The sequence below is a fragment of the Loxodonta africana genome, chromosome 23, assembly GCF_030014295.1.
Source record: "Loxodonta africana isolate mLoxAfr1 chromosome 23, mLoxAfr1.hap2, whole genome shotgun sequence".
NCBI lineage: Eukaryota > Metazoa > Chordata > Mammalia > Proboscidea > Elephantidae > Loxodonta > Loxodonta africana.
In genome coordinates this window covers 68,050,608-68,073,341 of record NC_087364.1, presented here as the reverse complement: position 1 = coordinate 68,073,341, position 22,734 = coordinate 68,050,608, and the positions used below count along the sequence as shown (strand labels likewise).

Below are 22,734 nucleotides of genomic sequence, written 5' to 3'. Positions count from 1 at the left end.
GGCTTGACGGCAGTGGGTTTTGGTTTTTGGAAATACTTCAGCTGAGATGTTATCTATAAACTGAGGGATTTTCAGCAAATAGCAACAATAATTAGTCCCAAAACACTGATTTACAGCAAAAGATTACAGGAGTAAAAGGCTGTGAAACCTAACTGAACTTTGAGGGGCAGAGGTGGAAAGCCATTTTCATGAAAGGCTTCTTTTTTGAAATGGCATAAAATTGGAAAAAATTAAGAGTTGCAGGAAAGTCCTTGCTAATGGGGATCATGTCAGGGTTACAGTACATGAAACCTGAAGACACCAACCTACAACTTTATTTTTGTGCTTTAAGTGAGAGTTTACAAATCAAGTCAGCCTCTCACACAAAAATGTATATACACCTTGCTGTATACTCCTAGTCGCTTTCCCCCTAATGAAACAGCACACTCCTTCCCTCCACTCTCTGTTTTCGAGTCCATTCAGCCAGCTTCTGACCCCCTCTGCCCTCTCCTCTCCCCGCCAGACGGGAGATGCCAACATAGTCTCAAGCATCTACTTGATCCAAGAAGCCCACTCCTCACCAGTATCATTTTCTGTCCTATAGTCCAGTCCAATCCCTGTCTGAAGAGCTGGCTTTGGCAATGGTTCCTCTCTGGGGCTAACAGAAGGCCTGGGGACCATGACCTCCGGAGTCCTTCTAGACTCAGTCAGACCATTAAGTCTGGTCTTTTTACGAGAATTTGGGGTCTGCATCCCACTGCTCTCCTGCTCCCTCAGGGGTTCTCTGTTGTGCTCCTTGTCAGGGCAGTCATTGGTTATAGCCCGGAACAATCTAGTTCATCTGGTCTCTGGATGATGTAGTCGCTGGTTTATGTGGCTCTTTCTGTCTCTTGGCCTCATAACTACCTTGTCTTTGGTGTTCTTCATTCTCCTATGCTCCAGCTGGGCTGAGACCAATTGATGCATCTTAGATGGCCGCCTGCTAGCGTTTAAGGCCCCAGATGCCACTCTTCAAAGCGGAATGCAGAACGTTTTGTTAATAGATTTTATTATGACAATTGACTTAGATGTCCCCTGAAACCATGGTCCCCAAACCACTGGCCCTACTACGCTGGCCTTCGAAGCAGTTTATTCAGGAAACTTCTTTGCTTTTGGTTTAGTCCAGTTGTGCTGACCTCTCCTGTATTGTGTTGCAACTATCTTATAAACTTGGAAATATTGAATTTTATGCAGCTTTGGCCATAAATTATCTTCTGCCCAAGAGGTAAAATCTGAAACCAATTTTCTAACAACATATTTGATGTCAATATAAACTATACCAACCTAACTACAGAGCCAACAAAGCAATTCTTAGGAAGACTGAGGCGTGGTTTATTCAGGACTCATTTTGGCTCCCTAAATGAAAACGTGATTTTCCTATTGGTAGATCTTTATCAAAACCAAATATATTCTTCTCTCTCTGACTTTATATACTAGATAGTCTATCCTGTAAATTTCAAAGTACCTGAAAGTAGTGCATCAGAAAGTGACTCGAAAGGATGTGACATTTATCTACCTGGAAGATATCTATCTTTGTAGGGTAATTAAATACAAGAGGAAGGAAAACATACACACGCAATTAAGCTACAAAAATTAAAGAAGCTTAACGGATGAAGCACATGGCCCTGAACTCAGTGGACACCCTCCTCTCTCATCTACATTAACACTCACCTTCACAGATCTCTACGTGGAAACCAGAGAATACAATAAGCAGAGGATGGGCAAGGGCTACCCATCTTCAACATCATCATCTGGGGACTTAAAAGTACTTAAAATACCCTTTAAGGTAAAAGGTTACAGTACAACAGATCAGTGGCTACAGCAGCTTTTCCCTCCTCCCATTCTATAATCTGCCAAGCAATAAAATAAAAACTTCTAACTCTGGGAATATCCAAGAGTGCTGGCTTTGGCTATGAAGGCCTGCCTGAGTTTGAATCTCTACATTGCCACTTAATAGCTGTGTGACTCAAATTCTCAGAGCTTTAGTTTCCTTAATCCATAGAAAAAGGGAGGAAAACCCTTTCCTTATACATTGTTGAAAAGATGAATGAGATTATACACACAGAGGGACTGACAAAATTCAGTCTGGTTTGTATATTTAATACAGGATTATAGTTTCCAAATTATGCCATATGAAAATCAATTTTTGGCTGAGTATCTTAACATGCACTAGATATTGCACCATCATTAAGGTAATATGGAGGCAAACACAATACTTAATGAACTTAAACTCAGAGCTACGTATACCAAACTATTTAGTAGTTCATTCCACTAGACGAGAATCCTGACTTTTGGGGCTTGGTGCTCCCTTCAGGTATTCCTATATACAACTTTATCACAAGATTTAGTTAGAAATGCAATAATCACTAAAAGGGTAAAGACATGGTTCTAAGACACATTTAATTTAACAATAAAAGCTTCAAGAAACATCTTTCACAGCAATCCTAACAGTAAAATCTAAATTCCTTACCATCACCTTTAGAAGTCCTTCACTCTGGGTTCTGTCAAATTAATTACATCATTTCCCAAATCTGACATTCTCACTCTTCCATAGTCACATAAGCTGGGTTCTCCCTCTGTGGAAAATCACCCCCTTCACTTATCACTGACCTACTAATGACCCTATTAGGACTCAGTTCAAGAATTAGTTAGCCTCAGAAGAATGCACAAGTAACAATGGGTTGTTTCTGAAGAAAGAAATTGGTGACTGGGGGACAGAGGTGACAGGGACACTTCTCATCTCCTCTTCTGTGTATTCTGAACTGTAGAAATGTATTACCTATGCAAAAGAATTAATTTTTAGACAGAAAAAGTCAGTTTACCTGCTACCCCCATCACAATCTGAACTGATGTCTTAAATACTCCTGTCGACACCTTACATTTACTCCATTGCAAATCCACTGAACAGGATACACATGATAATTGTTTTCTTGAGCATTCAACTTACTTAAACAATATCTGAAAACTTCATTTCTTATCACACAATACTCTGGTGACAGGAAGAGGGCTTGACAAGAGGAAGGTTTAAGCTAGCCCTCTCTCATGAAGCATGTCTAAAGGTATGAACTCATACACAGAGATAGAAGAAACCTATAATCTGACCAAGTCTCAAATTTTGATTTTACCAATGAGGAAAAATGGGAGATGTGAAAGGACTCAACCAAAGGAAGCTAAGTGGTAGAACACCCAGAACTACAACACGGTTTGTTGCACTTCTTACTACATCATGACTTTTCTGGCCTAAAACAATGTCTCCTTTTCTCTAATTACACATCTATATCAGACAATTTATACTCATCATATGAAGTATTCCTCTCGGATCAAAATTGTTATTATTTGTGCCATTTCAAGGTGATCTGGAATAATAGTTTGGACACTGAAATACTGACATTTCTGTGATGTATGAGGAGCTATGGTGGCGCAGTGCTAAAGCAATCAGCTGCAAACCGGAAGGTCAGCAGTTCGAACCCACCGTCTGAACCCACGAGTTGGTCCACAGGAGAAAGATGTGGCAGTCTGCTTCCGTAAAGATTTACAGCCTTGGAAAACCTTACAGGGTTATTCTACTGTCTTACAGGACTGCTATGAGTTGCAATCGACTCAGTGGCAGTGGGGTTTGGTGTGTGATTATTCACAAATTACTTGCATACTTCATTTAATCCTCTCAAACTCTCCAAGAGAGGCATTACCCCCATTTTGCATATGGGGAAGCAGAAGGCTTAAAGGGCCAAGCAACTAGCTCAAGGTCCAATGCCTCAAGCTGTATGTAGCACAACTGGATTTCAGCCAGGCATGTTCAACCCCACTATCTGTCACTCTTACGCTACACTAACACAAATTTAAACACACAATTGATTTTATAGAGAGTCCCCCTCCCTGTTTTTGTTTTGGTTTAAAATACAAAAGTTGGTAAAAACTGGATTCTAATTCTACCTTAGAACTAGTGGGCTTTGACTTTGCTTTGAGAATCATTTGTTCCCACATTAAACTACTTGTGTAAATAATGAAGAGACATAGCCTAAAATATTAGAAGATAGCATTTTAGAATACACTAGCATTATTTACAATTGATAATTATAAAGTCTTTCTTCTGTAATATTCTGGCAATATTCTTTAGTCAAAATTTAGCGAAAGCTTATGGGAAAGGAGGCTTTAAATAAAGCAATTTAATATTCAGACTTCACTAATCTGGCCTGCCTACTCTGGTTAGTACAAATTTGCAAGACTTTTACTAATAGCCTATGTTCTAGGTAAACACTAATAAAATATTTAGCTCAATGATCTGAAGAATTTTCACTTAACCATCATATACAACCTAAACGATGAGTTTTTTTTTTTAAAACATCTATTAGCTTCATTTGTGGCTTTAAATTGGAAAGGTAGGCAAAGCATCCAGAGCAGCACTGCTCAGATCTGAGTCACCAATTTAAAACTAGAAATTATGCATACATTTATTAGAGATAAAGTAGCCAATCTGTGTAACTTCAACACTACCAAATCTGATGTAAAGACATTAAAGCATATTATGAAAACATATAGAATGATATATCGGAATGATACAAATTCGCCCTAAGCAATGACAGATTAAGAAAATAAATACTGAGTAACTTGGTATGTTCAAGAATTGCTACGGGAAAGGCGTAAATTATACCAATGATTCAGGTATACATATTCTTCGTGGATGCAGTAATGAGTATTATACTAAAATAGCCTCAAATCACAAGTCTACCAGGTTGAGATAAAGAAAGACCATACGCTTAAAGAAGTTATTCTAATTCAGGTGTTTTGTTACTATGCCCCTTAAATACTGTCAAGTATTAAGATTTCTTCCTAAAAATCTGCTTTCTCCTCTAAGGCGGCTGCATTTAACCATACAGGTCTGCTTTTCTAAAGCTTCTCTTCCTCCTCACGGTAACATATTTAAAGAGTAATACAATGAAGTAGTACACAGTATCTGTTCCAGAAAGGAAATATACCAGTCTAAAACAAGAGAAGGAATTAGACCACTGTTCTATTAGCAAGTATTCCTATTCCTTCCAAGGCCACGTTTCATGATGTTTCACTGTGTTTTCTCCTGTTTGGCTTATCTGCCACCCTTTCCCCCTTCCTCCAACTCCTGCAGTTTTAGCAAAGTCAAGATCCTTTTATACTCCCCTACTAACCATTCCTCTACTAGGAAAGAGATTAACTTTGGTTTCTTTGCCATCTAATGGGTGGGGCTTCTCTTTGTTACTGGAGGACACTAGAGACTGCTTTCAATCTCTTCTGGTGCAGAGAAAAGACTGAACTCCAAACGACTAAACACCAGGTCCATACACCCAGTAATGTGTTTTACTATTTCCAAATTAGCGCTACAAGAATTCCCCTCAGTAACAGCACACTCTCAAAGCCTTAGATATGGACAGGGTGGTGGGTACTGTGTGATTTTGGTTTATTATAAAGCTGGGAGGGCAAAATTACCTTCGCAGTTAAACAGATTTTAAAAAAAGGGAACTTTTATTTCTAAGGACTAAATGCACTGTGACTTTCAGCAGAGCTCTAAGTTCTTTTTAAGTTTAACAACAGCAAAATTTAGAGTGACTGCATTAAATGTTCCTTTCTGTCTCCTGGCATACATTTGCATAATCCTTTCATTTAAACTTCAAAAAATAATAACAATAAATAAACAGAATCTCATATACACACACACACACATATATACATATACATATGGAGTCCTCATGGCATAGCCGTTAAGAGCTTGGCTGCTAACCAAAAGGTGGGCAGTGTGAATCCACCAGCCACTCCCTGGAAACCCTATGGGGCTTTGTCCAACAGGGCCGTCATGAGTCAGAATCGACCAAATCGACTCGAGGGCAATGGGTTTTGGTTTATACATACATATATATATGTACACATTTATGCAGAAACCCTGGTGGCTTAGTGGTTAAGAGTTGGGCTGCTAGTCAAAAGGCTGGCAGTTCGAATCTACCAGGTGCTCCTTGGAAACTATGGGGCAGTTCTACTCTGTCCTATAAGGTCACTATGAGTCGAAACTGGCTAGAACGGAAATGGGCTTTTTGGTATATACATATTTATGTATACACAAACTGGTATAAGCAAAATTTGTAACACAAACCAGGACGTACCAATTAACATTCACAATCTGTAATACTTTACCAGGAGGCATTATCAAACTACACAAATAAAACATTAACAAGATATACACATATGTCCCTCTAAGGGATCCTTACACATATGTGCCTCTAAGGGATCCTTACAGTAAGGTTCTCAGCAGTCTTTTTCGGCTGCAGTTGACAGTTCACAAATTGCAGCCCTTCGTGAGAGTTCCTGGAATGCAGCCTACAGAGTTCACACTGGTCACCTATCTGTGGAAAACCATCGGTACTCTGTTCCTTTTCCAAAAAGGCCAGAAATATTTTGCACCTCTCCCATTTACGGAAAAGGAGTATATTAACGTGTAGGTAGTTTAAACAACATTTTATAATGTTCACCATGAGACTACACATTTTTCTAGGAGCCACATTTTCAACCACCATTATATAACCCAGTTTACAGAAAATCAATTTGAAGAGTCTCAATGACTGACCATAAGCCATTCTACTCAGAAAGACTATAATGATTACCACAAAGCGATATGGTCACTAACGAGATAGGGTCAATAGCAAAGCAAACTGAGAAGAACTTTCAGACTTTTTTTTTACTTTTGTATCATATAACCAACCACCTGTCCTTTTAAAGGTATGACATTATTATTAAGATCCATAAATACAAGGCCTGGTTCTTTAACACAGATGGTTTCAAAATTGAGCCAGCATGTATAGCCTTGCATTAGGTAATGGAAACAAAACCACAAAACAAGTTTCCCATATCAACTTCAAGAACCTCAATATCTTTTTGTTAATCTCCCATTTTCCCTCTTCCTTCTCAAATATTTTCACTAACATCTTTAAAAAAAAATTTTTTTTTAAACAAAGATTATTTACAAATACTTCCTTAGGATCTGAAATCTGTCAACCTATTTACAAAGTTTATGCCATAATAATTCTCATAAACGACCATATCGTTTACCTAGTATCATTCTAGCCATTCTGAAGAGAAAGGCTTAAGGTCACCTCAACTTGTTTTATATTTGAATGACTGCAATTAAAAGTGCAGATTTTAATTTGAGAAGGCAACCCAAAATCACCATATTAAGATTTTTAGTCAGATAGTACTGTCTCCTCAAAAGTTCTCAACTCTGTAATTAAACATGCCTCTAAAAACTGTCACTGAATTATAAACATCAAACTTCAAAACGCCCTTTTCTTTTACAAAGGCTTTCTATTAAAAACAAAAAACACTATTTCTACTTAATGGATTTATTCCTTCACCAGGCGTGTTGGTCTAATGACAAAACAGTCAAATGTGTAAGATTACATTTTAGAAACTGGCATGTTAAGTTAAAAACTATCAAAGACAATAAAAATTAGGAAGGAATACTTGATATGAGATGCAGATTTTAAAAGGCTGGAGGAGGAGGGTCAAGGAACTGTACACCCATCAGAACCCCTGCCCTGAAATAACGGCTACAACGGGTATGAACACTGATACAGTAGTATACGTAGTTCAAACATTCACATGTTTGGAAATGAGATTCTTAACTCTTTTTAATGAAAAAATAAATAAATACATTTTTGAGGCCCCTACAGAACACGGCCAGGAGTTTCCATTTGCCAACAGATCTGCTTCAGGCCATGTCATCACATTAAAGTTCTGGGGAGTGTAATTTACTTATGCTGTAAACTCAGAGATGTGGTGAAGAGGAGGGACAGTCACGGTTATGTGTGTGGGGGTGGGGGAGGAAGAGGTTGGGAAACCAGCCATCCTTTCTTGATGAGAGATGAGGGCAGTGTAGAGGAGCAGAAAGGTAAGCAAATGGTTATTTACTAAACCATGAAAAAAAAATTGGCTTCCGGCAGCTAGAAAAGGGAAGTTGCCTGCTACCACCAAAGGTGATAAAATAACCTAAATCTACATTCTGGGCATGCCCCTGTGTGTGAAGAGTGAAATATGGAAGCAGCTATAAAAGAACTGAGGGATTTTTTTTTTTTCTGAGTAGCTTTTTTTTTCTTTTACTTGGTAGCAGTGACTAGCTAGTTGAGCTCACTCCTGGACTTGTGGTATCTCTAAGAGTTCTAAAATGGAAGAAGACTCCCCACAACCAAGGCACCTACAAAAAAAGATGAGCTCTTGATTACAAAAAGCAGAGATGAGGAATTTCGGTGAGCATTTTTCAAACCAACAGAACCATGTAACAAATCCAAAGCTAATTAGAACAGAAAGAAAAGCATGTGAAGGAACTCAGAAGAGAAAGTCTGAACAGATTTCACCATCCTCCTCTGCACACCACTGATTCCAGAGATCCATAAAACAGTTTCGACCCTTGAACACATTTAAAATTAACCTCTCTCTCAAAACTAAAACCCCGGCAAATAAACGTCAAATATCTGAAACTTTCTCTGTAATTTTTAGCACTTCAAAGCTTGGTGACAACTCCGTTTTAAAAATTTGTTATACACAGTCTGCCAAATTTTCATGAGACATTTCCTCAAAGCCGCTAAAAATCCTCATTAAACCGTAACCAAACATCAGCTGCTGTGGAACCCATGTGACAATACAGCGATTTTCACTTAACCACAGACAACTGCTGGCATTTACACTTTTACTCTAAAATCACTCCAATTTCAAAAAAGGACAGCTCTTACTGGTGTTGAGACTAAGGCCACACCTCCCTCGGAGAGCGGAGAATAATGGCAGCTCAGAACATCCTCCTGTCCGTCTTTCGCCTAACGAACCAGACCAACAGACCATGGCAGCCTGGAGAGGTCCCTGGGAGGCCGCCTGGCCGCCTCCTCCCTTTTAATACAGGGCTGAAAAGGAAGCAGGCTCTTCAGAGCTGGCCTGGCCGTTTCATCGCTCTCTCTCCGGCCTCTGCAGACCCTGGACAAGGCTCCTTATGCGGATCTTTGCTGCTAGAGCTGCTGCTGGCGTTCCAGAACGGGAAACTTTCCCAAATAACTTCATCCCTCAGCCTGCAGCTCACACTGACAAACATGCCACCCGTGTTCCAGTGCGACTGACGCCTGAGAAAGGGATAACCCTAGGGAGCGTAGCCGGCTACTCCCCTACACTGAATCAGCAATGCTGCGCTCTGCCCGTTTCAGTGCTCGGAACGACTCGGCCGGCCAATGCGCCATGACGCAGCTTTACGTGGGCCACCTAAACCCAATCTCCTCCCGGGGACTGGTGAGGCGACTTTGCTAAACACAAACCACTTGGTATCAAAAATAAATAAACGAATAAATAAACCAAAAAGCCAGGGGTTCCCACTGGAAACAGACACCCGCCCAAGCGGGGTGCTAAGCGGCAGTGCTCGGCAAGCAGTCTAGCAAACACGCAGAAGGGACTGCTCCATACCTGTCCTCGTCGCCGTCCACAGGAATCGCTATGCTGAAGACAGAGGTGGCCAGGCTGTTCATGGGTGTCAACTGGAGGGCGTGCGCCGGGGCCTCGGGCCCGGGGGGCTTGCCGACAGGCTTGTTTTCAGCGAGGAGAGCGAGCGGCGCTTGAGGTAGGGGTTCCGACTTCCTTCTGGCCTCGTCCACCGGCCCGGCGGCCGGCGGGCCCTGCGCCTGGAACTGGCTGAGGTCGGCCTGCGGCAGGCTGCCGGGGGCGCCGGGCGCGAGGGGCAGCGCGCCGTGCGCGGGGACATTTGGCATAGGAGCAGAAGTGCTGGGCGCACTAGGCACGCTGGGGGCGGGCGCGGCCGCGGGCACGGCGGGCACCCCGGGCACCAGGGCGTGGGGCCCGGCAGGCACGACCGCCGCCGGCCCGGGGCCCCCCATCTGCGGCGGGGGCGCGGGCAGGCCCAGGCCCGGCGGCACCACGCCTCCCGCGGCGGCCTGGGCGGCGGCGGCCGGCGGGCCCGGGGCGTCTGCGGCCTGGGCGGCGGGCGGCCCGGGGGCCGGCGCGGCGGGGCCGGGCGGCGGCAGGTAGTCGCCGGGGCCGGCGGGCAGGCCGGGCAGCAGGTGCGCCGTTGGCGGCGGCGGCGGCGCGGCGTAGGCGAACGGCGGCGCCAGGCCGGGCGCCCCGGGCCCCGGGGTCGCGCCGGGCCCCGGGGTCGGGCCGGGCCCCGCGGTCGGGCCGGGCAGAGGCGGCGGCGGCGGGCCCGGCTGGCTGGGCTTCTCGGGCGGCGGCGGCTGGGTGGCCGCGGGCACCGAGCTGTCAGCGGCCGCCTCGGGCCCGGGCGCCCCCTGCACGGAGGCCACCACCACCACCACCGACCCCGCGGTGGCGCCCAGGCCGCTGTCGCGCTCGGCCGTGGGCTCCAAGGTGCTGCTGTGGCGGATGCAGTCCCCGGAGCGCGTGAGCACGCTGCTGTCCGAGTCGCGCTCGTAGTACTCCACGCACGTCCATCGGCCGCGCCGGTAGGGCTCGCCGCTGCCGTGGTCCAGCTTGATCACGCGGAAGCGCGAGCTGCACGCGGCGGCGCCAGGCGGCGGCGGCGGCGGCGCTGCGACGGCCGGGGCGGGAGGCGCGGGGGTGGCCGGCGCCCCGAGCGCGCTCCGGGCCGCCCCTCCGTTGGCGGGCGCCACCGCGGCGGCCGCCAGCTGCCCGTCCAGCAGGAGGTTCGGGGAGACGGTCCCGGGCGTCTCGGCGTCGCCGACGTTGTTGAGCGTCTCCTCCGAGGAGCTGCGCTCGCAGACCTCCTCGGGGCCGTAGTCCGTGGCCCGGGAGACGTCGAAGATCTCGGAGGAGACGTCTTCGGTGCGGGACTCGTCCGGGTCGTCCAGGCTCTCGGTGTCCTCGGTGATGCTCGTGGCCACCTGGGCCGTGGTGACACTGGTGATCTGGAAGCAGCTCTTCTTCTTGGCCGGCATCTTGGACATGGTGAGGCGGCTGCGGCCCGCGACGGAGCCGCCGGGAACCGGGAAGGGCCGGGCTCTGGGGCCGCCGCGCCGCCGCTCAGGCTCTGCCCCCGGCCGCTCGGGGCCGCATCCTCCGCGCGCTTCCTCCGCAGTCGCTGCCTGGGCCTCGCGCGGCTCCTCCTTCCTCTGCGCCGCCCGCAGCCGCGGCGCCTCGATTCGGCGCCCTCAGCGGCGGCGAGGGCGCGCGCAGGGGCGGGCCGGCGGCTTCCTCCCGGCCCCGGCCCCGCGGTCAGCAGGCCTCGGCCGGCGGGCGCGCGAGGCGAGGAGGGGCGGCGTGAGGGGCGGCGCCGGCTCCGCTCTCGGACGCTGAGGGGCGCAGGCGGAGGGGCGCGGGGCCGGGCCGGGTGGCTGGCTCCGCCCGGCCGGCGGCCCTCCCTCCCCGGCTCTAGCCGGAGCTCGGCCGCGGGGACATGTCGACCGTCCCTGGCGGAAGCCCGCTCCGGGGGAGGGGAGAGCCGGCTCGGTCCTCCCCTTAGGGGGGAGCCGCCCCGCGGGCGGGCAGGCGGGCGGGCGGCGGTCTCGGCCTCCCCTCGCGGCTCTGGAGAGAGGGGCGGCGGCGGCGGGAGCGCTGGCCGGCGAGCGGAGGCGCTCGGGCCGTGGGAGGGAGCGGCGGCGTCTTCTCCGGCCTCCCCTCGGTGCGCTCTCGGTGCGCGGACTCTGGAGAAACTCAGATTCAAAACTGCTCAAGCGGCGGCTGCAGCTCCCTCTCCTCGGCCAAGATGGGGCTGAGATGGCCGCGCCGAGGATGCTGGGAGGAGCAGCAGCCCCGCCGCCACCGCCGCCGCCGCCGCTGCTGCCGCCGACTAAAATGCCGCGGCTGCCGCAGCCACCGCCGGCGCCGCAGCCGCCGCCGTTCCCTGACGCACCGACGTCGTGACGTCACCGCCCCTCCCCCTCCGGTTTCCTGCGGAGTTTCGCGTGGAGGCCGGGCGGGGGGGGCGGGGCTAAGGGTGAAAAGGGGGAGCGGTTTCCTTATTTTAAATTTTTTAAATTTAAATTTGGGGCTGGAGGTCCTTTAAGAGTTGAAGAGTGGGCGCTCCTAGAAATAGTAGGCCCTGCTTACAGTTCCGTTAATGGAACGTCTTTGTATCGGTTCGTGCCGAGACACTGGAAGATGCGAGGTCATGGGCTGTGTCTATAATACTTAGCAAAATCTCCCTGAAAGGAGGGCGATAGGGACGGGGGTTGGGATTTAGTGGAGATAAAGAGGAGGACGGCTGGAGGAATCGAGTCACTTAAATCTGTGCTGAAGATAAATGTGGACACTATAGTCAGAAGTGATATGTCGAGAGACGTGGGGAGGATTAGCTAAAAATTGCAAGCCAAACTGAGTCAGAAAAATCGTCTTTCAGCCAAAAGTTCTGTCTCCAACAATGGCATCAGGGAATAGTTAACTTGCCCAGGGTGAGGTCAGTTTAAAAAAAGGCTAGGGGTTACCAACATATTCCCAATATTCCTGAATTTCCTGTGATTTCAACATTGGAGACCACACTTAAACTCTTGAGACTGTTTTTACTTGCAGCACGAAATCAGCTTATGGGCTCCATAAATGCAGAACCTACTGCGTTAAATAGTTAAGAGTTCTTCCTTTTGTTTATTCTAAAACCCTTAGCTGGATACAGAGTGTTGTATGATTTGGATTGGGCTATGAACAGCCACAACGAGTCAGAGAGCACTCTTTCCTATCCCAGTAGGGAGAACAGCTATGAAATTACTGGCGATTTTTATCTTCTTTTAGCTACTTTCTGGTAAAGGAAGAAAATGGTAAGGCCATTATTTTGCACGGTTAAAAAATGAGGGCTGAGGGAAGCAGAGGTCTTGAACTTTGACCTACTAATGCAGCCATCATTTAGATAAAATATAAGAAGTCTTGCAAGAAATCAAGATTTTATATTTGTTACATCTTCAGCAGTCCCATCATGATTTACATCAACAGCTAAAAAATTCATAAAATTGTTACATGCAGTTCTCTAATCTTTGAAGAATAGAAATACTCTTTCTCCCACAGGATGTTTTGAGAATTAAAATTTATAAAGATTTTTTTTTTTAGGTCCTTGGTTGTAAATAAGTTCTAGAGATATGTCTTTTAGCTTTGCTGTTGTTGTTGTTAGGTGCCGTCGAGTCGATTCCAACTCATAGCGACCCTACGGGCAACAGAACAAAACACTGCCCGGTCCTGCGCCATCCTTACAATCCTTGTTACGCTTGAGCTCATTGTTGCAGCCACTGTGTTAATCCACCTCATTGAGGGTCTTCCTCCTTTCTGCTGACCCTGTACTCTGCCAAGCATGATGTCTTTCTCCAGGGACTGATCCCTCCTGACCACATGTCCAAAGTATGTAAGATGCAGTCTCGCCATCCTTGCTTCTAAGGAGCATTCCAGTTGTACTTCTTCTAAGACAGATTTGTTCGTTCTTTTGGCTGTCCATGGTATATTCAATATTCTTCGCCAAGACCACATCTTTTAGCCTTAGTAGAAACCATGTCCTCCAAATCCAAGTGACTGAGGTCAGGATGTAAAATAAGACCACATAATAACATCCCTGTTTCTTAAGGGGGTGGGAGGAAGTAAAGGAACCAAGTGTAACATTATGCTGCTCTTGTGGCAGAGATAGCTCATGGAATGTTTTGTTTCTAAATCCGTCATTTCAGTCATTGTAAGAGACAGTTCTCCATCAATAAGTTAGTTCAACTGGTTAAATCTAATATGAACTTATAAAAGCTTAATTTAACTTTGGATCGATTTATTAGATTATGAAAAATAGTTATCAATGGGTGGTATTGAGCCTAGGGCTTTTGGAAAAATATCTTAAGTCTGCTTGTCTCATGACATGAACTTGTTACATAACTTCTTGAATACTTGTGATGTTAATCTGCAATCACACATTTAAGGGAAAATCTTCAAATAATCTATAAGACTGTTTCTCCTCAGAAGAACTAAATGGTGCTGGGCCACAACCGATGACTGCCCTGACAGGGTACACAACGGAGAACCCCTGAGGGAGCAGGAGACCAGTGGGATGCAGACCCCAAATTCTGGTAAAAAGACCAGACTTAATAGTCTGACTGAGACTAGAAGGACCCTGGTGGTAATGTCCCCCAGACCTTCTGTTAGCCCAGGACAGGAACCATTCCCAAAGCCAACTCTTCAGACAGGGATTGGACTAAACAATGGGATAGAAAAAGACGTTGGTGAAGAATGAGCTTCTTGGATCAAGTAGACACATGAGACTATGTTGGCATCTCCTATCTGGAGGGGAGATGAGAGGGCAGAGGGGGTTAGAAGCTGGTGGAATGGACACAAAAAGAGAGTGGAGGGAAGGAGCGGGCTATTTCATTCGGGTGAGAGCAATTAGGAGTATATAGCAAGGAGTATATAAATTTTTGTGTGAAAGACTGCCTTGATTTGTAAACTTTCACTTAAAAGCACAATAAAAATTAAAAAAAAAAAAGACTTTCTCCTTAGACACAAAGGATTTATTATGAAATTAAAGTGTGGATAAAGATCATTTAGAAGAGATCAAGAAGTAGGCTATATTCCTTGTAAGGATAGGGTTAAAGGTGTTAAAAACATCTTAGGGGGGAAAAAATAAGATTCATAAAATTAAAGCGTTTCATTTAGATTATAAAGATTTGTGTGTATATGTGCTTAGCCTTGACAATGTTCTCCAACAGTTTTAAACGCCTTAGCTGCATTTTATACATTTGCCCTTAAAAGAATATAGAGAATTTATTGTATAAAACTGCTAAGATGATTAGAATGTTGGTTGTTGCAAAAAAATTTGAAATCATTGTACAGAGGACAAATATGACATAACCCATGGCTGTTGAGTTGATTCTGACCTATATCAACCCTTAGGACAGAGTAGAACTGCCCCATAGGTTTTCCAAGGCGCTGCTGGTAGATCCAAACTGCCAACCTTTTGGTTAGCAGCCATAGCCCTTAACCACTACACCACCAGGGCTCCAAGTACAATATAACTATCATCAAACTACAAAATCTGTGTTTACTCATAGTTGATTCACAAAGGATTAAAAGCCTTCAAATAGCTAAAGTGATTGAAGACGGGATATATGTGCAAATGCGTAAGCTCAGTGTGTGATGAGTTGATGATAAGCAAAATGGTAGCCTAGAGTTAATAGCTCAACTCCCTAGAACTGGAGAGATCCCTGGAGACCCAAGTCTCAAAACTAAGGGTCTTAATGCAGTTATCGTGGCTCCATACCTGTACCCAGAAACCAAAGGTAGGGACTGTGGAACCCTCAATGACTGCTCTCAGGGCCCCAATTTGACTGTTTGTCCTACGCTTGGTATTTCCCTCAAAGATTTCAAATTGTAGCAATGTATGGTAAGTACATTTAGGTAGAACAATGCAGAAAAAGAAAAAAAAAAAACTTAGCAACTAAGGATTATTTTCACTGATGGAAAAAGCTGCTGTAGCAAGATCCTTTCATCATTTGTAAGCATTTACCCCAAATTCTACTGGGTTATTATTATTTAATGGCAGCAGTACCAGGTGGTAGTTTCATAGTCACAAGATACTGGAAGTTGAACTGCAGAAACCGCCTCCCCCCGCCAAAAAAAAAAAAAACAGGATCCACCCCCTCATCCCCCAGGAATGCATATTAATATTTAAAATAATAAAGATACATTAATTTAAACATTCCGGGATACAAGCAAAGAGAATCAGACTTTCTGTAGAAATCAAGCAATTGCCTAAGCTAAGAGAACGAACCTTTCAGAATTAACACTATCAGTCAGTCCCCATGTATATTAGGAAACTTGAACCCCAGCTAATAAGTTTGTCTGGGATTTCGAAGTAGCTTATGTTTATTTTCTGTTTTTATCGCCAAATTGTTTTAAACATACGAAATGCAGGAATGGTTTTAGAAATAAATATCCATTGTCTGAATAAGTAGTATTTGATTTATTATTATGATTTTCTTGAGATTACGTTTCTGGAACAATATCACATTAGTAACTCCTTGCAGGGAGACCACGGTGTGCTACCATCCAAAAAGCGGGACAAATTGCAGTGCGAAGAGGGCTAAAGCTGATGAAATTCCATGAATACTTTTATTAAGACAAACATAATCTGATTTGGATGCATAAACACTTGAGAACAAGGTGTTTAAGATTCCCACATCAAAGAAAACTTTATCAGATAATCTTTTAGAGTTTGAGATGCTATGAAACAATGACATATTTTTAATGGTGAAGATTTCCTTGAGTCCCAAAGACTTGAAGTTCAGACAAAACATAGCAATGCGGTGGAAGAAAAGGGTGCATTTTGAGCTAATAAGTACAATGTCATATTAAGGCCTGTTCTACTTCATTATGAAATTTAATTTGGAATCTAAAAAATAAGTTCTGTAGGTCTAAAAACCAAAAACAAACAAAACCTGTTGCCGTCAAGTCAATTCCAACTCATAGCGACCCTAAAGGACAGAGTAGAACTGCCCCATAGTGTTTCCAAGGAGCACCTGGTGGATTCGAATTGCTGGCCTTTTTGGTTATCAGCCGTAGCTCTTAACCACTAAGCCACCAAGGTTTCCATAGGTCTAAAACCTAGCTTAAATAATGCAACTTGCAGGGCAACATGAATACCCGTGTTTGTACAACTAACAACAACCACAACAACCCACTGAAAGAGTACCTGGAGAAACGTAACATGTTGGTAGTGCTTTGGCATCTTTGGAAGAAAGGATAGCAACTCAATGTGATGTTAATGGCAGTAATATTTTTAATACTATTTGTTGATAAAAAGGAAAACAGCCCTTAGATCTACTTGAATTTAAGAAGCAGGTATGTTCCCGGAAAGTCACAAGTAAATGAGATATTTATAAGAAGAATTATTTTAACCTCAAACAGGAGCTAGTTATTCACGAGCATTCAATGGCAAATCCTTCGGTAAGGGGAACTGTTACTATCTATTATGTCTTTCTTGTATGTATGAATTTGGTGTGTGCACAAGTATGATTATGTGTAGTTTTATGTAGTAATGTACCTGTAATTTTAAGTTGTAATTTTAACACTCCCAAAGAGAATTGAAAGACGTTGCCAATTTCTGGACTTTGGGGTTATAGTTTTCTCTGCGTGTTATTATTACCAGCTTATAAAGTTTTAAAAAAATGTGTTTGAGTGTATAAGCTTGTATAAACTGGATTTAGACATGAAAATGGACTAAATGTTCTCGACTGATGATCTGAAGGTCATTCTAACCTGGCTGATTAAACCAAAGCAAAACAAAACAAAACCCGTTGCCATCCAGTTGATTCCGACTCACAGCGACTCTGTATAGAGTAGAACTGCCCCATAGAGTTTCCAGGGAATGGCTGGTGAATTCGAGCTGCTGACCTTTGGGTTAGCAGCTGAGCTCTTAACAACGATTAGACTGCTTTTAATTCATAAGACTCAAAGGTTGAAACGCACAGATAGAATCTTGACTACCTTGTATTCCCACTGATGTTTTAATTCCAAAATAACTAGCTCTTTAGTCACTGGAAACAAAACGCTTTTAGCATTGAACTTTAGGATACTTGAAATCCTGCTTTGAAGGCATTCATACTCACTAAATGATCCACACAGACCCAAGTTTGCAGGAGGACTTGGGTACTACTTAAAATGGCCATGTAATGAGTTTCTCCCACCTCCTACTGCTGTACTGGGGTCTTTGGAAGAGAAGGAAGCTAGTAAGAAATAAAGACATGGGGGGGTGGGGAGGGAATGCAAAATCAAGGTGAAATGTTAACTGCAGGGTCACTCCAAATTTAACCATCAAATCCCTAAGGCAGTAATAACAGCATGAGTAGGACACACATTCTATAGCCTTTAACTATTTTTTAAACTAAAATTGACTAGATCCAAATATATTTTTATCCTGAAAAATTTAGAATGATTTATCCATTTTTCATCTACTTTTTTTCTGGATTTCTTACTCAAGGACTGACCTAATTCTAGAGTCTTTGCTTCTAAATATTGTATTATTACTTGTTTCATAGGTAGTCCATTGATGTAATTGTTCAACCCTCCAAGGAAAAAGAAATATCAACCTCTGCCACAAAAAATGCCTATTTTCAAAAAAGATAAATTGTGTGGTGATGATTCATTCACATTTTCCAAGAATTTACCATTGAATTTCTTTAAGCTAGCTGAAAATTGAAAATAATTTTATTTATAGACATTTTATTTAAACTATTTTATTTTGGTGTAAGAAAGAAACAATTCTTCTGGTAGCATCAAGCTGATATTTTGCATAAACATCTCCACATATGATGATACTGACTCTACTTCTCCATTTAATGGACATTTAGAGGCCTGCTTAAAAAAAAAAATTTTTTTTTTTTTTTACTATGTACTGACTTATTGCTAGACTCAGGGAAAACAATTTTAAGGAAGACAAGAAAAGGAGGTTTCCTGTTCTAAGGGGAAAACGGACATCAGATAAATAAATACGGCAATGTTAAATAGTAATGCGTGTTAAGAAAGACAACAACAATGTGGGAGGGAGTGGGGCACTCCAGGTCAGTAAGAAGCAGGTCTGTTTGAGGAGGTCTCTTTGAATCAAGGCCAAGCTTGTCTAGAGCCAGAGGTGGAGCATTCTGGGAAGTGAGGCAGGCAGGGACAATGGACCCGCGGTGGAAACCAATACACAGTGTGGAAGTAAGGTGGGGGCATCTGAGAGGGAAGCAGGGGCCATGTTATATGGATCTTGCAGATCAAAAGAAGAAAATTTTTTTTTTTTTAATATAATGGGAAGCCGAGGAGCCCATGCTTACCTTGCTCATTGGATAATACGTCCCTGCTAACAATCCATATGCCTTATTTTTTATACAAAATTCAACGACGTTTTAGAAAAACAACTAATTACGTACCTGTAAGAGAGAAATCTTTTCCTCAATGAAATGGTAACTCTAATGTAATGACGGTGATTTTGTTTACTCATAAGAACCTTAAAATGCCCCACTTTTTTTTTTTAATTCTGAGCAACAGTGGGAAAAAAATCATTTTGTTTACATGTAATTATTAGATTAGTATGATAGAACCACCCGAGAAAGAGAAATATTGTCCTTTTAACAAGTAGAGCTTAGGGATGAGCCTCATTTTTCCAATGAGACAAAAATTTTTTAAAAACCAAACCCAGTGTTGGCAACTCAATTCTAACTCATAGCAACCCTAGAGGATAGAGTAGACTCATAGCAACCCTAGAGGATAGAATAGAACTGTCCCATAGGGTTCCCAAGGAGCGGCTGGTAGATTTCAACTGCTGACCTTTTGGTTAGGAGCCAAGCTCTTAACCACTGTGCCACCAGGGCTTTATATATATATATATATATGTGTGTGTGTGTGTGTGTGTGTGTATGTATGTATTTTCTACAATGATCACGTATAATTTTTATCTGCATGTTACTTTTATAGAAAAAAAATGTACCCGTGAACTCCAGCATAAACCGAAAGTAAATGTATAACAACAGAGGAAACTATAGTTTTAGTTATTGAGATGTGATAGATGACACTTTATAGTTGCTATTCAGAGATAAATTTCCCCTCAGGAATAGTACATATTTCAGTGCCATCAAAAGATAGTATTTGGAAGGATTAGAGCTTTTCCATTCGAATCAAATTAATGCAAAGACACTTTAAAGAGTTAATTCATGAAATAAAGGAGGGGTTTAAAAAGGAATTAGAAGGGCATAAAGGACAAAAAATATAATTAAAATGTGAGAAGAAAAGTTGGAATAAAATGGGATTTCAGGAAGCCTTTATTCTGTTACAGGCTCTGTAGTCTACTATCTGGCTGTGTGTCCTTGAATAGGTCATAACCTCTCTGGGTCTTAGTTTCCTCTTCTGTAAAATAAGAGGGTTGACTGTTAGGATGACATTTTAGTGCTAAGGTTTTGTGACTCTAGATTTCCAAAGGACAAGCTTGGATTCTTGGTTTAATGTGTGACAGCCAGCATAGAGATGGGTCCACAAAACATCTGTGCTTCAATTCAGCTTTGCTAACACTGAAGTGTGGTGGTTATTGACCTGCTTCTATGCCCACCCCTTTCTCCACTTCCCTCAACCCTTTCTCTGCTCTTCTTTGCCCTCCTCCATGTTCCAGGGATGAGGTGCTATGGACTTCATCACCAGGGATCCTTTGTCCTCTGGCTTCCAGTTGGGTTCAGCCAATGAGAGGCACTGGCAGGAGATCGGATAACAGGACAAGAGAGAGCTTGGAGTATTTCTTCCCCATCCCCCATCATCGCTGTCCTGAGATTCTGGTACTGACAGCATCCTTCTACTGTAGCTCCTATTGGCACCTCTTTCAAGGCTCCAACACTCCTTGGGCTCCTTTGGATCCAAGTGTGGTAACAGCTTCCCAGAGTACCAGCCCTTGAATGCCTCAACATTCCTTGTTGGGTCTGGCTAAGAAACTCTCCCCACGTTTCTGTAATTATTCCTTTCAATAGTTTGCCCTCAAAATCCCCTTCGAATGGTACCTTCAGCTTCCTGCCGGGGTGGAATGAATACATGCAAAAGATTTAATTTTTTTTTCTGCTTTTCACAACTTTGCTCAAATTCAGGGTTTTCCATCTCCCTCAGCGTAAGAGCTGAAGTCCTGATGAAAAGCTACACGATCCGTGCTATACTCACTCCGCGCCAGCCACAATGGCTTCCTTGCTATTTTTCCAGCACATCAAGGTACCCGCCTGCCTCAGGACCTTTTCACTTGCTACACCCATTGCTGTTGAGTCGATTCTGACTCATAGTGACCCTACATCATAGAGCAGAACTGCCCCCATAGGGTTTCCGAAGAGCAGATGGTAGATTCCAATTGCTGACCTTTTAGTTAGCAGCTATAGCTCTTAACCACTATGCCACCAGGGCTCCTTTGCACTTGCTATACCTTCTGCTTATTCCCTGAGATATTCGCATAGCTGATCCCTCACCTCCTTCAAGTCTTTGCTTATATGTCACATTTTCCGTGAGGCCTACCCTGACTCCACTATTTAAAACTGCAAGTCTCCCACCCTTCTTATTCCCCTTCCCTGATTTTTTTCTCTGCAACACTTACGACCTTCTAGTATACTATATCATTGACTTTCTTGTTTGCTGTCTATTTTCCCACACTAAAATGTATTGCTGTAGCAGAGAAAGAGGTTTCATCTGTTTTGTTCACTATTTTATCTTCCAGGTTTACAGTGGAGCCTGGCATATAGTAGGTTCTCAATAAATATTGCGTAAATAAATTAATTTTTCATTTTTACAACACCCTACAAGATTTTCATTCAATGTTACAAAATTAAAGCAAGAAGCATGCTCAAAATCTTGAAACATTGGTACAGGGGGAAATTCCCCACGAAGAGAGGTACTTTTGTCAACAAGTGTCTTTAAAAGAAAAAGAAAGATCGTTTTAAATATTACACAGAAGTGATTTCTTTACCTTTTTATTGAAGCAATTCCACTCTTTGCAAAAGAAAAAAATTTCCGACGATTTGAAAGCTGTATTTTGGATCGTATGCAGAAGTTCTGGAGAATACGACACCTTTAGCCCTCTGTAGAAAGCAGAGATTGAAATTTTGATCAAGAATACACATTAGCCATTCTTCATCATACCTCATACAAGGCACATTGAGCTATTTTAAATATTTGCTGTAAGAGCGTAGTTTAAATAACATTGCTTTTACATAGGAAATTTTAATAACCAGAGCCACTCTAGGGGAAAAAGTCTTATCATTTAGTTTTTTAAATATATGTCTATAGATATGTTACTATAGTAACAAACTATTGGGGAAAAGGCTCTATGTTGAATACACAGAGTCTAAACGCTCTGGATTAATGAATAGCTAGGTTTAAAAAAATGTCTTTTATAGACTCCTTGTGCTTTGTTTATTCATCTGTTTGATTTGGCTGCTCTCATTTACATACTTGTTCTCATTAGGGTTTGAATTTCAGAGCTGGCCTCACTCAGCAATGGGAACAAATGTCTTGCCATGTGATACTAACTTTCCATTACATCCTGAAGCATTTGCAGTTCCAGAGGCAAAGAATTTATGGTTGGTACATGAGAGGTGGAGCCATCACATAAAAGAAGCCAAATTAGAAAACATATTTTTCCTTGGTGCCAGTGTAGTTTCAGGACGCTGAGAACGCAGAATAATAAGCTAATGACCAAAAAATGAATCATTGGTAAAACACTGTCTATTTGGCATAAAATAGCTAATGTTTCTAGTTGGTTGATAATTTTCATAGCAACCATGGGATTTGGCACGTTCTAAACACCTTTCCTTGGAAGCCCTCAGACCCTTTGAAGCAGCTCATTATACCCTGAAAGAGTTCTGAGGGTCAAGGAGTAAAATACTTAAGTTTGGCTGATCATCTGGGGCTCTGTAGAGAGCATCGTGGAGCAAGTAGGTAAAACGCACTACTGCAAGATTTCTCGGTAATTCTCTAGCCAAGTAGGAAATTGAGTAGATGTAGCAAGAGCGGCTCAGAAGTATTAAAAGTCAATCCCCAAGTTAGAATTTGGTCAGAATCCCAAACTTCACTGGTTTGTTCTTCAGAAAATAAATAAATAAAAGAGTCTTACAGGCTCTTTCAAAACTAGAGTCACTATTAATATAAAATAAAGTGGCATCGCATTTCTAAGAAGTTCTGTGTGCTTCCCCTAACTTCTCATTATTCCTCACTGTGTCTCTATGAAAGTTGTTGGTGGCAGCTATGGTTTTCATTATGGCCAGAAAGTCCAGGAAAAAAGTA

At 43.3% G+C, this 22,734-nt stretch overlaps 1 protein-coding gene across 1 annotated transcript in view; it reads right to left on the bottom strand.

Annotated features, from left to right (window-relative positions):
- The window catches only part of TSC22D2 (TSC22 domain family member 2), a 43,999-nt gene extending 32,928 nt beyond the window's left edge, over positions 1-11,071 (bottom strand). The window contains exon 1 of the mRNA XM_064275595.1: positions 9,478-11,071. Coding sequence (XP_064131665.1) covers positions 9,478-10,949 — 1,472 coding nt within the window. The 5' untranslated portion in view covers positions 10,950-11,071. The remainder of the gene's footprint in view (positions 1-9,477) is intronic.
- Positions 11,072-22,734: the final 11,663 nt, after the last annotated feature.